Source organism: Chelonoidis abingdonii, chromosome 7, assembly GCF_003597395.2.
Source record: "Chelonoidis abingdonii isolate Lonesome George chromosome 7, CheloAbing_2.0, whole genome shotgun sequence".
In the NCBI taxonomy this organism is placed as follows: Eukaryota; Metazoa; Chordata; order Testudines; family Testudinidae; genus Chelonoidis; species Chelonoidis abingdonii.
Genome location: NC_133775.1, coordinates 25,805,579 through 25,821,860, shown reverse-complemented (window position 1 = coordinate 25,821,860; position 16,282 = coordinate 25,805,579). Strand labels below are relative to the sequence as shown.

At 47.0% G+C, this 16,282-nt stretch overlaps 1 protein-coding gene across 2 annotated transcripts in view; it reads left to right on the top strand.

The window, feature by feature from the left end:
• Positions 1–16,282, top strand: part of USP33 (ubiquitin specific peptidase 33) — a 98,681-nt gene that overhangs the window by 60,927 nt on the left and 21,472 nt on the right. Inside the window, exons 13-18 of one of the 2 annotated variants that reach the window (XM_032802480.2) lie at positions 9,248–9,360; positions 11,353–11,525; positions 11,621–11,715; positions 12,379–12,412; positions 14,395–14,440; positions 15,874–16,054. In XM_032802480.2, the coding sequence (XP_032658371.1) occupies positions 9,248–9,360; positions 11,353–11,525; positions 11,621–11,715; positions 12,379–12,412; positions 14,395–14,440; positions 15,874–16,054 (642 nt within the window). The remainder of the gene's footprint in view (positions 1–9,247; positions 9,361–11,352; positions 11,526–11,620; positions 11,716–12,378; positions 12,413–14,394; positions 14,441–15,873; positions 16,055–16,282) is intronic. The other variant, XM_032802486.2, reaches the window with a different exon arrangement.

Below are 16,282 nucleotides of genomic sequence, written 5' to 3'. Positions count from 1 at the left end.
GCTCATAGAAGGGAAAAAGATTGTGTTTTTAGAGGAGAGTCTGGGAAGGAGCCCACTGAGTACTCAGGGAGAGAATTCTTGCGGGAACAAGGCATCAAAGTTTCCCAGGATGAAAGAGTTCATGCCTGTCCCTACTGCTCTAGGCAAGTTCACCCATTGGAGCAGTCCTAATTTCTGCTACCCACACAGAGAGTCTGTTTAGGCTGCATCTATTCTACAGTCTACTCATCAGTAATAGGTCAGCACCTGAAAGGGCTAGGCTCTCACTGACTGCAGGGTTGGCTGTGACACAGTGCTGCTTCTCCATTACTGCAGTCTCTCAGCACCAGGAATATGTTTTTATGGCAGTTTCTTCTGTCTTCACAAGAGATTCCCCTACTTTGTACCCTGGCTGCATCTCTGTGGTCCCTTTACAGGGCAGCCCAAAGGATTCAGGGGGCCTGGGGTCTTCGGTGGCGGGGGTCCCTGGTGCCGAATTGCCGCCGAAGACCTGGCACTTTGGCAGCGGGTCCCGGAGTGGAAGGACCTCCCACCACCGAATTGCCGCCGAAGACGCGGCACTGCGGCGAGGGGCCCTTCCGTCTTGGGACCCGCCGCTGTGGGTCTTCAAGGCATTTCAGCGGTGGGTCCCAGAGCAGAAGGACCCCCTGCCGCCGAAGATGCTCCAGGGGCCCAGGCCCCATGAGAGGTTTCTGGGGCCACCGGAGCGAGTGAAGGACTCCACTCCAGGGGCCCCAAAAAACTCTCATGGGGGCCCCTGCGGGGCTTGGGGCAAATTGCCCCACTTGTTCGTCCCCCCCTTTGCCCCCCCCACTCCGGGGAGGCCCTGTCTCTTTATAGAGTTGACACCAAAATGAAAAGTCCTCCAGCAGGGGCAGCTCTTTATTACTCCACTCCTTGAGGTAGCTGATCCCTTTCTTTCATCTGGATGAACCTATGGACAGCTTTGCAGAGTTGTGATCTGAAGTCCCATTCTAGCAGATCTTCTACCCACTGTCTGTCACAGCTTTGACTCCCAGGGACCCTGAGCATGCTCGGATTATAAGCAGCCTACTCAAAGCATTAGGAAGTTGATCGTAGTCTCAACCAAACTTCCAGAAATTTCCCACTCTGACAGGCTTGCTGTTCCCTCATCTGTGGAAGAGGTGGTCGGCCTAATTGCTGGCCCTCTCCAGCCATCAGCAGGAGTCTGAGCAATTTCAATGGAAAGCCACTCTGGTACTCTGCTTCATTATACTCTGTTTCCTTTGCTGAGGATCTGGACAACAGTGGTATTTCAGACATGGCCCAGAGGGGTTGCCTGCATCTCCCTGTTCGGATTGTTGCCAATGTGCAATACTCTATAGTGTGATAATTCATTGATGTAAACGAGTTTGAGTTTTTGAGTTTGCTGCATAGTTGTGCTTCAGAATCTGAGCATTCATGAATAATTGCTAAAGATTTATTTATTTATGGTTGTGAAGAAAACCTTCATACAGTGATGCCTGCTATATTTAGCAAACAGCCAAAGACCACAGCTCTCAAAGAGATGTTAACTGATGGTGATAGTGTGTCAGCATTGAAGTCTAACAAAGAATAATTTAAGTGGCAATATTGTATCACTCTCTGGTTAGCTTTCCAGAAATATCAGTCTAATGCCATAATTCTGTGTAGTGGAAGATATGGGCAGATTACAGTGAGGCTAGTGTCAAGGTTTGCTGGGCTGGGGAATGAGAAATTCATCCTTCCTCACTCAGATGTAAAGTTACCTCCATCTTTGTCCAGAGTGGAAACAATAGAGATCTGTCCCCTGCCTATACCAAAAGTCTCAACTTCCTCCTAGTTGCCAAAAGCAAAACTGTCTCCTGTGCCTTTCTGACTCTCATAAGGCCAAACTGTCCTCTACCCAGAAATCAACACTCACATCCCCGCCCCAACTCCATCTGTCATGCATTTTCAGTATGGAAATCTCTGGCAAATTGAAAATGTGAGGTGTTCTAAAACAGTTTAATATCAAAATACATGACTGAAGGATACTTTACTGGGGTCAGGAAGTGGGGCATTGCTGCATAACTTGTGGGTCCCTGCGTAAGACACATCTAAAGTACCACATGAGAAGAGGACTTGCTAGTGAGCTTTCTTGCTTTCTGGCTTTTCTTCCTGCCAGTATTCTCTCTTCAGATCCCAAATCTTCCCTTCTCCCAGCTTATTTCAGCTAGAAATGATACAGGGAGGCAATTTTAGTTACCTGAGACAGCAGGCACTCAAAGGTGTTTGCTTAAGGGCCGTCCAGTTGGTGTATGGACTTCTTTTGTCTATGAGGCAGCCTTGGGGAGTTGCATCCCAGGTCGGGGGGAGGTCTGTTTGGAGCTGTTTGTTTCCCTTTTCATTGTTGTTGACCCCACACTTTGCTGCTCCTTATTTGTATTGGCAACTAGCAAATCAGCCGGTCCACTGCCAAAACTCCTACAGGAGGAGTTTTGGGGACCTTAGTCTGTTGGGTAGGTACTGCAAGAGCATTTGCAGTCTATATCTCATATGATGCTTCTAGGTTTTATTCTCTAATGTAGGGGGGCCAGGACACTGTTTCTGAGGGTTTTTTGTACTCCAGAGAAACAGCTATTACTCATCTAATACAGATCAGAACTTGAAATTATTTATACTTGATTTCCAGATCAATTGGGGAAGATCCCTCTGAGAGCTTTAGAGACTGCTCCACTTAGGCAGTCTCAGCAGGGAGCAGGTTTTCTTTTTTTCAGTCAGTCTGCTTTTTAAATTCTGTATCTATCACTGAGACTTGTCCCATTTTGGCCCACCATAATCAGTGCCTCAGCATTTCGAGTCTGTACCAGCTGAATCCTTCAACCAAGATAGGTTGAAGACTCTCTGCGAAACTGTTATGCTCAAATGAGGCTAGCATATGCTCTCGGATGTATGAACTTTATACTCCGAGTGAGAATATGCTTAAAATGGGTCTTAATCTGAGAGCTATACACCAAGGATTCTAGATTGCCCCTCTAAATGTCTGAATTTTACTTAACTTAAATGCTAGCCTTGAAAATTCCACTAGGAAAGAAAGAAGGATCAAGCATGTTTGTCTCCCTTCATTCTACTAGAAAACTACAGGAACAATTGAGCCTAAGAGATACACTAACTCAGCCTTAGGTGCCAGTAATTTGGCATTCCGTAGGGGATGGGATTATCGGGAAAGGGAATTAGTTCCTTGTATCTCAATCCTGAAAAGAGGTGGCACATACTCATTTAATCATGTCATTTTAAAAATGGATTCAGGCAAAGCAGAATCAAAGGTTCTTCTTCGAGTGCTTGCTCATATCCATTCCAAGTAGGTGTGCGCGCGCTGCGTGCACGTTCGTCGGAAGAATTTTCCCCTAACAACACCCGGCGGGTCGGCAGGCGCCCCCTAGCGTGGCGCCTTTGCGGCACCGCATATATACCCCTGCCGACCCGGCCGCTCCTCAGTTCCTTCTTACTGCCCGTGTCGGTTGTTGGAACAGTGGAGTGCAGCTTAGCTGACCTCCACCTCCCTAGCGTTCACCCGTTCTGTTTGATTTCGTATTATAGTTAGTGTTTAATCTTAGTAGTTCTAGTTATGTGTTAATTTATTATAGTTCGAGGCTGAGGTTAATTCCTCGCTCACCCCTCCAGGACCACGGCTCATGTGGCTCTCCCGGTTTCACAGCAGTGCTCGGCCTGCGTCAGCTGATGCCAAATGGGAGACCCCCACATGATCCGTTGCCTGAAGTGCCTGGGGAATCCATCTTCGGACATAGTGCCGGTATCTGTAAGTCTCTTTTAAGCCAAGACTAAAAAGGAGCGGGACTTCGCGTTTAAAGCCAGCTCTGATGGAGGGGCCCTGACCCCTTGCAGCTTCCGGCACCGAGCGCACCGCAGTCCGCACCGGGCAGAAGTTCTTCGTCGGCACCGGAGGCAGCCGGTACCGCCAGAACACCATGGCACCAACAGTCTCCGGCGCAGAAGTCAGCCCGGCACCGCTCCCTTTCGCCAAAGGCGAAGAATTCAAAGGCTCCTGTGGCTGCAGTTCCGGCACCGCAGTTTGAGCATGGGAAATTGTGCCGGCTGGCACCTCCATCTGCCGCGGCACCGGTTATCCCAGCACCGTCAACTCCGGCCAGGCAAGAGCCGTCGAGTCCGGTGCAATACAGCTCCCCGGCGCATGCCTTGGTTGAGCTCGCTGTTCCCACTACGCTGGAGACCCTCACAACGGCGAGGGAACTGATAGCCCTTACTGAGCCTTCCCTGCCTCAACCCCCAGCACCGCCGGTGCGGGTCCTTTCTTCAACTGGGAAGCCGGCTATGCTCAGACCAACGTGTCTCAGAGCAACGGACAGGCACCGGTTGAGGTCCCGGCACCGCTCCCACTCACATCGCTGATCGCCTTCCAGACACCGCTCGCAGTCCTGGCACCGATCCCACTCTCGGCGCTGGTCGTACTCGCGGCACTGGTCCAGGTCCCGTTCCCCGGACCGGTACTCAACAAGACAGTCTGCCTCCCGGCACCGCTCTCGACGGAGTCCATCGCGCCGTCGTTACTCTCGGTCCCGGTCGACCTCCCAGCACCGTGCTGGTTGTAGGTCCCGGTCCCGGTCTCCGCACCGGCACGATTCCCGGTACTGTTCTCCAACATGACGGTACCAGTCTCACGGACTATCCGCTCCGCCTTGGCCGTCGAGACACCCCTCGGGTTCGTCCCGCCCAGACAGCGCTCTCTACGGCGATGTGGACCCCCATACCCGTTTCCTCCCTGAACTCCAGGGACTGGAACAGCCGCCGCAGTGGTCCTTCTGGATGCCTTGGGCCTACCACCAAGCCCAAGGCGATCCCGCCACGGCGTCGCGATCTGCGGCTTCCATCCGTCGGGTACCGGAGGCCACCGTCAGTCGTCCTCCTCCGGCAGATGACGACATTTCAGCCGCGACCCAGGACCCCGAGGGCGCTCCAGAAACGACCCCCTCTCTGGAACAAGAACCACAGGAGGAACCTTTGGTCCCCGGTCTCTCCTCCTCCTCGCCGGATGAGGCGGTGGCGGGCACTTCAACTTCGGGCCCGCCCCCCATCGACCTACGAGCCCACCAGGACCTGCTCCGCCGTGTCGCGTTGAGCATCAACCTCCAGGTGGAGGAGGTTCCCGAGGTGGAGGACCCTGTCGTGGACATTCTGTCTTCGGATGCCCCGACGCGGGTAGCCCTGCCTTATATCCGCTCGATACAGGCTAAAGCGGACTCGATCTGGCAATCTCCAGCATCCATCCCTCCAAAGGCCAGAGGCGTGGAGAGGAAATATATGGTACCCTCTAAAGGGTACGAGTACCTTTACACCCATCCTCCTCCATGCTCTCTGGTCGTACAGTCTGTGAACTAGAGGGAGCGCCATGGCCAGCCAGCCAAGCCCCGGCCCCGGAAATCATGCGGGAGGCTAAGCGCATGGATCTCTTGACGCAAGGTATACTCTGCAGGGGGTCTACAGTGGTGTTCGCCAACCAACAAGCGCTGCTCAGTAGATACAATTTTAATACCTGGCAGTCCATGGCCAAATTCAACAGAGCTAGTCCAACGGGACCTCCCGCCCTGAGTTCCGAGCCTCCTTGAGAGGGAAAGAAGATCTCCCGAACCTACCTTACAGGCCTCCCTTGACACCGCAGATTCAGCCGTGCTAGGGACCGTTGCGTCAGGGGTCACATATGAGGAGGATTTCATGGTTGCAGGTTTCCGGCTTACCTCCCGAACTGCAACACACGATTCAGACCTTCCATTTGAGGGGCAGGGGTCTCTTCTCTTGGATTAACGGACCCTAGGCTCCAAAGCCTTAAGGAAACGCATTTATAATGCCGCTCCCTCAGCATTGCACACGCCGCAGACCCAATGGAGGTCCTTCCGGGAACAACCTCCAGCGGCCCTACCCCCCACCACGCCCTCGTCAGGACTTTAATGAACGGGGCCATGTAAACCGCCAACGTCAGGCCAAACCACGCCGGGACCAACCAAACTTTTTGAAGGTATTGCAATCGAGAGCAGGAGCACCGGTCCTCCCCGGACTCCTTTCTGTTTTCCAAACGCCTTTCTCCCTCTCCCGGCCGTGGACCCGACTACTTGGATCGTTGGGTTTGCGGCACGGTGGAGTTTGGGTACATCTCCAATTTATTTGCCTCCTCCCTCCTACCCACCCTCCCGTCCCTCTTCAGGGACCCCTCTCACGAGCATCTGCTCTGCCAGGAGATCCACACGTTCTCAAAATCGGAACCATAGAGGGTACTTCGAAGATCTCAGGGCAGAGTGTTTTACTTCCGCTATTTTTAAATTCCCCAGTCGGAAAGGAGGTCTTCGACCATCCTATACCTCCGCGGACTCAACGCCTTCTTAAGAAGTTGAAGTTCCACATCGTTGTCCTGTGGGTCTATTTCCCGTCCCTGGAATTCCGGTGGGACTGGTTCGCTGCTCCTCGATATGTAGGACGCGTACTTTCACTGTATCGATTTACCCCCCACACAACGCTATCTGCGCTTTGTAGTACTGGGACCCACTCCATTCTACGGTCCTGCCTTTCGGCCTTTCCTCTGCCCGCGTGTTCTCACAAAATGTCTGGCAGTAGTGGCCGCTTTCCTCCGTCGGACAACGCTAGTGTCTTCCTTTCCTGGACGACGCTGCGCGGCGTCCTCCGGCACAGGTCGCACGCACATAGCGTTATCAGTGAACTTGTTCGAGACTTTGGGCTTCTTTGATCAATTTCGGCAAGTCCTTCTCGACCAACTCAGAGGAATAAACATTCATTCGGCGGCTGTCTTGGACTTCCACCTTGCGACAGTGGCCTCTCTTTACCGCTCAGCCAGTTCCAGGCAATAGTCTCCGCCATAGAGAGCCTACTCGCCTTCCCCACGACCTCGGCCCGGGTCTGTCTCAGCTCCTCGGTTCACATGGCAGGCTGCACCTTTGTCAAAGAACGCCAGCTTCCGCCTTGCCCCCTGCAAATCTGGTTAGCCTCCGTTACCGCCCCGCAGGGACGCATGACGTGTCGTCACAACTCCCTACAGAGCGTTTTTTGCACTCCCTCCGCTGGTGGGGCAAGACCCCTCCCTGGTGTGTGCGGGCATTGCCTTCACCCCAGGCAACCGTCCATATCGGTTGACAATGGACGCATTCCTCCCTTTGGGCTGGGGGCTCACATGGGGTCTCGTCGGACACAAGACCTCTGGGTCCGCTCAGGAGCTGTCGCTGCATATAAACATCCGGGAGCTGCGGGCGGTCCGCCTCGCCTGTCAGGCCTTTCTTCATCACCTACGAGGCCGTTGTGTCTTAGTGCTCACGGACAATACCACCGCGATGCACTATATAAACAAGCAGGGAGGAACCCGCTCTCTCCCTCTTTGTCAGGAGGCGATCAGGCTATGGGAGCTTTGTATAGCCCACTCCATGGATCTGGTGGCCTCCTTCCTTCCAAGAGTCCAAAACTCGTTAGCGGACCACCTCAGCAGGTCCTTTCTAGCCCACGAGTGGTCCCTTCGACCGGACGTAGCTCATTCTCTCTTCCGGAGGTGGGGCTTTCCCCAAATTGACCTCTTCGCCTCCCGCAGCAACCGGAAGTGCCCCAGGTTCTGCTCCTTTCGCGGTCTCGCCCGGGGTTCGATCTCGGACGCCTTCCTCGTGTCCTGGTCGACCCACCTTCTGTATGCCTTCCCACCTTTTCCGCTGGTGCACAAAGTCCTGGTGAAGCTGCGCAGAGACAAGGCTTGAGTAATTTTGATCGCCCCGGCATGGCCTCGTCAGCACTGGTACACCACGTTGCTGGACCTATCAGTAGCCAGCCCTGTTCTCCTACCGATCCATCAGGACCTGATATCCCAGGACCACGACCGGCTTCTCCATCCCGACCTCCAGTCCCTCCACCTGACGGCGTGGTTCCTGGCTGGTTGAGCCGCTCAGAGCTGGGCTGCTCTACCCCGGTGCAGCAAGTTCTCCTGGGTAGCAGGAAACCTGAAACCAGAGCTACCTACATGGCGAAGTGGAAGAGGTTCTCCTGCTGGTGTCAGACACACCACGTACCACCTACACAGGCTCCCATCCATGTGGTTTTGGAATACCTATGGCACCTCAAACAGCAGGGCCTCGCGCTCTCATCCTTGCGAGTGCACCTGGCTGTCATTTCGACGTTCCATCCAGGAGAAGGCGCTTCCTCCGTCTTCTCTCATCCGATGGTCTCGAGGTTCCTCAAGGGCCTGGAGCACCTGTTCCCCCAGGTCCGCCGCCCCGCCCCCTCCTGGGACCTCAATCTGGTTCTCTCTCTTCTAATGGCCCCTCCCTTCGAACCCTTGGCAACCTGCTCTCTCCTGTATCTATCGTGGAAGGTGGCTTTCCTTGTGGCCGATCGGCCTTCCTTCCAAGTGGTGCCTCTTTCACCTACCAGACTATTCCTCCGGTTCTTTTTATCCTAAACCTCACGCCTCCATAGAGAGGCAGAGCTACACTCACTCGATTTTCGTAAGCACCTGGCGTTCTAATCCACGACCGCCCGACCTTCGTAAGACGACCCAACTTTTGTTCCGTGGCAGACAAAGAGAAAAGGTCAACCTGTCTCCTCAACAATCTCGCTCCTTGTATAGGGTGCATTCGGACGTGCCACATTAGCTCATGACCCTCCATGCCATGACTGCACATTCCACCAGAGCTCAGGCCTCCTCGATTGCCTTTGTCGCTCGTGTACCTATCCACGACAATCCGTGCAGCTACTGTTCCCTCGTGCCACACTTTTCACTGCCCATTACGCCTTGGTGCAACAGTCAGGGACGATGCAGCTCTGTTTTGGCTGTTTTGATTCGCAGCTCAAACTCCGACACCCACCGCCTAGGTAAGGCTGTCACCCTACTTGGAATGGGATATGAGCAAGCACCGAAGAAGAAAAGACGGTTACTCACTTTGTAACTGGTTGTTCTTCGAGATGTGTTGCTCATATCCGTTCAACGCCCCCTCCTTCCCCATGTCGAGTAGCCAGTAAGAAGACTGAGGCCGGCCGGGTCGGCAGTTATATATGCGTGCGCAAGCGCCAGCCCAGGCGCGCCCTGGGTGTTGCTAGGGGAAAATTCTTCTGACGAATGTGCATGCGGCGCGCGCACACCTACTTGGAATGGATATGAGCAACACATCTCGAAGAACAACAGTTACAAAGGTGAGTAACCGTCTTTTACACACTGTACTTCTAACCCTCTTTAACTATTTTTATTTTTGCCTTTTTATATTAGTTCCAACTGTATCTTCTCCAAAAAAGAAGAAACACAAGAAATACAGGAGTGTCATATCTGACGTATTTGATGGGACCATCATAAGCTCAGTGCAGTGTCTGACTTGTGATAGGGTAAGTGTAGGGAGATGTTCTGACATGAATGTGGTGTTCATTTTTATATTAAAATATATATAGTTAATTTCAGTCATTTTACCTTTACATGTGTAATCTTTCTCTTGGGATTTGGCCCCTTTCTGAGTTCTGCAGCTGTTATGTCTCCTCAGTTTTTAATTTCTCAGTCTCTAATAGTAACTGTTGCAACCCTTCTTTAATATAGACTTTTGCCTCTCATTTGGGAATAGAAAGAGCATAAGTCCAACTGAAACTCAATGAAATTGTGGGTCTTGGTTGCAGACTTAGCTTTTTTTTTTTTCCCCCCCCAAAGTGCAGTAAAGTTTTCTTTTTCTTCCTCTTCCCTGCCCCCATCCAGGAGGTTCCCACTATTTGTTATAAAGTAGCTGAACAGCTCTGTTATCTTGCTTAGACACATAGCAAGGTGTGTGTGCAGGTGAAGGCCACAGTTCCTTTTCCTGTGGTATTATGACTAACCAAGGACTGTGGTGTCTACATGCTGTTGGTCACAGATTGCTAATATCATTCAGACATTCAGAACTGCTCATTCAGTTATTTTTACATTAAGCTATGAGGTGCCTATTTTCAATTCTTCTGTTTTTAAATAAGAATAAAGGCTGTGTTGTGGGGAGGAGAAATCCTTTTCATGTGAAAAGCAGTTCATGCTAGAAGAATGGAACCCAATATGGAGGAGGAATCTTTTATATCTGCAGTTTCATTTAGCAGAAAATCCAGTCATGGTTAGCCTGACTTCCTAACACACACAGCTTCCTCAGGAAAATTGCCTTGTAATATAAAATAGTCTAACTATTACATTGGATTAGAAAAGGCAGTCATTAAGTGTTTTTAATTATCTGGAATATAGAAAAGGGTAGCTAGTCATACTGTTCCAACAGCCTCATTGTGTAAGTTAGGGCTGAGAAAATTCAGGTATCATTAAAAACATTTAAAGTTTGATTTTTCAAAGTAGTTTGAAGTCCGAAAATGACTTATGAAGCTCAGCTTCCTTCTGGAAAGTGTGATGTTCTTTAGTAAAAATGGCAGCCTGCACTGAAGAAAAGCAAGTCGCATTTGTTCACAGTGCCACTTAAATAGTAGCAGGCAATTAAAAAAACTTCCAAAAATGATTCTTAGCAGATATTTACTTCTAAGTTGTTATAACAAACCACTTCAGTTTCCTATAAAAATAGCCCCAAAAGTCAGAAGTGCTCATTCTTATTTGGAGGGAGAGGGCTGTTTCTAAGTAAAACACCATCAAAATAATTTGAACAACATTTGGTAGAATTAGCAAAGAGTCCTGTGGCACCTTATAGACTAACAGACTTATTGGAGCATGAGCTTTCGTGGGTGAATACCCACTTCGTCGGATGCATGTAGTGGAAGTTTCCAGGGGCAGGCTAGAGATAACGAGGTTAGTTCAATCAGGGAGGATGAGGCCCTCTTCTAGCAGCTGAGGTGTGAAAACCAAGGGAGGAGAAACTGTTTTTGTAGTTGGCAAGCCATTCACAGTCTTTGTTTAATCCTGAGCTGATGGTGTCAAATTTGCAGATGAACTGAAGCTCAGCAGTTTCTCTTTGAAGTCTGGTCCTGAAGTATTTTTGCTGCAGTATGGTAGAATTAGTACCCATGAGAGCCATCTGTGAAAAGCTCTATACTACTAACATCACCACTACCACGGGATAAACCAGCTGGGGTTTATAAAAGAGCCATTGTTACTTCTTTAAGTGTTAAAGTATCACCTAGTGCAATATTCTTCAAAATACTGGTTTTATGACCGAAATCCATTTAAATGATAATTGAGAGATTGCCATCTAGTGGAATTTTAGGAATAAAACACTGAATCTTTATTTAGCAGTCACTCTTTTGATCAAACTTCTCAAGATCATAAAATAAAGTAAGGAAACACTGTGGTGTACTTGACAAAATTAGAATTAATTTCTTATTTCTTTTAACAAAAGCCTAATTTTCCTCCATACTTTATTTTTTGCATAGGTATCTGTTACCCTGGAGACTTTTCAGGATCTGTCATTGCCTATTCCAGGTAAGGAAGACCTTGCCAAACTGCATTCTGCAAGTCATCAGACTTCTGTAGTCAAGGCAGGGTCGTGTAGTGACGCATATGCTCCCCAGGGGTGGATAGCATTTTTTGTGGAGTACTTTAAAAGGTAATTGATTTTCTCTGTAGTGCTTAGATTTTAAAATTGCAGTTTCTGCTCTACTGGCAGAACATTTGTTGTGTTTTCTGTCAATGATGTTTCAGGTTTGTTGTCTCATGTGTTCCTAGCTGGTTTTGGGGTCCAATAGTAACCTTACAAGATTGTCTTGCTGCCTTTTTCGCCAGAGATGAGCTCAAGGGTAAGCCACTTTTTAAATATGTCTAATGTGCCTTCTTTTTAAAACAAGGTAAATAGATGAGGTATTTTACTTTGTGCTTTTTTTTTAATTGAACCAAAGCACACATCAGACTTTTAAAAATATTCCTGGTCATAGGATCCACCATATATTTTTTTTTAATCACTTTTGAAAAGGATTTTGAAGCAAGAATTTTCACATAAGTTTTCTTGGAAATATCCAATAATTGAATTTCTCATAATGAAATAAAATCAGATTGAGTTCAAGACATTTTCAATCTAAATTTGGGAATTTGCTCCTTCTCTTGCCTTTAAACTGTGTACTGCTTCCCTTTTATTTTAACATGATTAAATAACCCAACATAATCCAGAATATATTTTTACTGTTTGGGAGCATAAACCCTAAGAAAACCATATATCATACATTTGCTTAGTGAAATACTAAACTTTTTCCAGAGCAATCCAGAGTCTTCAAACACTGACTGAAAACATTTAACCTGAACAATAAATTATCCCTGAAATTACAATGACACAATCAAAGCAATAGAAAAGTATAATAGCTATTGTAAATCACAGTTATCATCAATAAAGTATAGTGGATACCTTGAAGAATAATTGCTTGTGTTTAGAAAATAATGGTTATTTTTCCCCCTCCCACAATCTACAGGTGATAACATGTACAGTTGTGAAAAGTGTAAAAAGTAAGTCATCTTTTACCTTAAGTTTGCTTTGATAAGCCTTGGTCTTGACCAGCACATTAACTGTTGCTGCAAAAGTTGAATATGTGGAAATAAATGCAACATACAGTGACTTTCGTAGATGAGAATCCTGTATTTTTGGTACAAGGACAACCATATTGAGATTGTGACGGGATCCCCAGGGTGTAGCCTGGGACTGCAGTGTGGGACGACTGTGCTCCCTTAACTCTCCAGCCTGGGCTATGTCTCTCAATGCTTTGCCAGTGACAAGGAGCAAACCCCTCCAGGCACTGTTAGCATTCAGCACAACCACATATGGAGCCCCACACCCAGCTAAATTGCATGAATGCTCCCAGAGTCACTCATGAATATCACAGAGAAGGCACCAGCCAAATCCCCCCCAGCTCACAGGCTTGTAGCTCGGGAATACACAGTCTTGCACTGTTCAAGACCTTTTCTTGAGCAATGCAAGTTTATTAATTGGTTCACCACTTGGAATGGAAAGTGGACATACACCAGCCTTTGTGAACTTGAGCAGATTTACCAAGCACTTCAGGCAAACTCACTGGTAAAGATAAACAGTAAAGCAAGTTTATTGTTTACAAAAGATAGATTATAAGTGATAGGCAAAAAGTCAGTGGTCACCAAAATAAAATAAAATATATAAGCACGCAGTCTAAACCTTAACCCTTATCACACTAGACAGTATTTAGATCAACCAATGTTCTCACCCTATTGGCTCTTAGTCCTTAATATACAGGTTTGTCTCTTAAACCTGGACCAGTCTCCTCTGTTGAAATCATCAGTCTTCTCAGCATCCTTGTTCCTTGCAGTGTAGGTGGGCGGAGGAGAAAAGACAAAGCATGGGGCCCCTGTGTTCTGTTTTATACCCTTAGTCCGTGTGTTTGGAGAACGTACGTCCAGGCATGTGTAGTGGGGACTGCTGAGTCACAAGGTAAGGTTGAGCAATTCCCCTGGTGTGGCCTTGTGCAAGTGAGTCATTGCATTGTAGCTCCCTTGCTGGACAATGGCTGTTGATGGTTGTTCAGCACCTGCCTAGGTGTTGGTTATCTCCCTGGTTGTCTTTGGGGAGCTAGTATCTGGATGCTTTCCAAACCCACAGCAGATTTTAGTGGAAATCATACAACACAATTCTCATAACTTCATATGCATTAATGAGATATATATATTTAGATGGAACAGTGGGTTTCAGCAGATCATTACCTTTCTCATGATACCTTATAAGGCGTGCTTTGTATGCAATATCACAATTACATACAAATAAAGAGTATGGGGTTTATAGGGCGCTCTCTTGGGGTGTAGTATCACAGGGATTGTAAAGAAATATTTAATCTAAATGTACAGCAACGCTTTGTATTACTGTAAGATAAATCCTTAATTGTTGATGATGTTTTGTCAAAATAAAGGAACGTAACACTGTCAGACTCTTAACAGTTGTTGCTGTTATACATATTACTGTTTTCTTGTACAAGCATCATAGTACAATTTAAGTAAATAAAGTATGGGGCCAGTAAAGTACAGAGGACCTTGAAGAATGTTCATAGCCTTCAGTGGAAATGGAGTGCATATTGGCACTCCATTTTAATTATTTATTGATACTCCGCTGCAGTTAAATTTTCTTGAAGAATGAACTTATTTAGCAAAAACTGCAATTCAGCCATAATTTGCTTTCACAAAGTTTAAATGCTAAATCTTTTCCTCCATACTAAGAAAATCCATTGGCTAGATAGAACTGGTAGACACATAGTTACTGCTTTGAATTATTCAGTGGAACAGATTTTCTTTGCTTCAAGATTTCATTATTCATACATTCTGGCTACAGTAAGTCTAGTCTGCATTTCAGGAATATTTCAGGTTTACTAATGTAACACACAACTCTAAGACTTCTTCATCATGTTTTTGCTGAGTTGGCACAGGAGGCGAAACATTTATAGAACTAAATGATGTTTTTCATCTTTGCTTAGGTTAAGAAATGGAGTGAAATTCTGCAAAGTGCAAAACTTTCCTGAGGTATCGTAATCACACATCTTTAAAATTGTTTCTTCTGCATGATTCGAAATGTGGCAAGGTTAATGAGTCGCACAGAAAGTAGATTGTGTCTTGAATGTTAAAAAATTAAAATGTAGCCGCATACTTGCATTCCTTTAAAAAAAAAAAAAATTTGCATCTAGTCACATTTGGTCAGGTACTTTACAAGAAAATGAACAGTTAAAATGAAAAGCATACCGTCAGTTCCCATTGAAGTCTGTGGAAATGCATGGATCTCTGTGCCTTGTAGGACTGGTTTTAGAGAAAAAACAATGAGGAGTCCTTGTGGCACCTTAGAGACTAAATTTTTGGGGGGCATAAGCTTTTGTGGGCTAAAACCCACTTCATCAGATGCATGAAGTGAAAAATACAGGCGCAAGCATAAATACATGAAAGGATGGGGGTTGCTTTACCAAGCGTTAGGTCAGTCTAACAAGAACATTATTATCATTATTATTTATTTTATTATTCCATTTTACAGACAGGGCAACTGAAATACAGACAGGGGGATAGCTCAGTGGTTTGAACATTGGCCTGCTAAACCCAGGGTTGTGAGTTCAGTCCTTGAGAGGGCCATTTGGGGATTGGTCCTGCTTTGAGCAGGGGGTTGGACTAGATGATCTCCTGAGGTCCCTTCCAACCCTAATAATCTATGATTCTATGAAAAGAAAAGTTAGAAGAAGAAAGTTTTTTTTTTCCTACAGTCCTGTAGCCATCCTGTGGAATTCACTTCTGCTGGAGATCATAGAGTTAAATACTATAGCTGAGCTGGAAACGTTTCTGACTTGTTACATTTGTAGCTATGCATGCTAAAGGTAATCAAATCTTAGCTTCAGAGCATCTGCTGGTGACTGCAAGAATTGTGAAGAAATTTGACCCTGGTTACAACCTTGCACAAATAGTTAAATGCAGTTGGGGAAGAGCTTTGTCCTTCATTGAAGTATTAAGTTTTGGCAACTGCTCAGTGCTAGCCTTAGGATTTTTGCAGGATCAGTAAGATGATTTTTTGGGAGAAATCCCAAATGCAGCTAACTTAAAATAAATGTGGAGAGTCCTGAGGCTGCCATCAGCTGCCTCCAACTGCAGAAGAAATTGATTCCAGCTGCTTGTACTGGGGCCATAGGAGTCCCTAAGGGTATGTCTAGAGTACCCACCAGATCAGCATGCAGCAGTCAATCTAGCGGGGGGTTGATTTATCGCGTCTAGTCTAGACACGATAAATCAATCCCCAAGTGCTCTCCCATTGACTCCTGAACTCCACGGCCGTGAGAGGTGCAGGCGGAGTCGAGGGAGGAGCAGCAGCAGTCAACTCACCGTGGTGAAGACACCACAGTAAGTCGATCTAAAGGGCCTCTGCAGTATAGTTTCTAAATAGAAAATGACACATCAGTTAAGTCTGTCAATCCTTCTTACAGATATTATGCATTCATCTCAAAAGATTCAGACATGAGCTCATGTTTTCCACAAAAATTGGTACCCATGTATCCTTTCCCCTGGAAGGACTTGATCTTCAGCCTTTCGTTGCTAAGGACAGTCCAGCTCAGATTGTGACATATGATCTCTTGTCTGTCATCTGCCACCATGGAACTGCCAGCAGTAAGTATAGGTTTGTTGTTTCAGAATGCAAACATAGTGACAGATGTTCATGGCATACTTCATTTTATGTAAGTAGATGTGAGATTAAGGGTATCATTAAGATTTACTGGTGTGAAAGATAAATATGGACAATGGTGGTAGTAATTATTAATTCCAGTATTGACTAATCTTATTGTTGATTGAAGTCAGCAGCTAGCACATGTTCTGTTTGATTATTTGTTTTTTAAA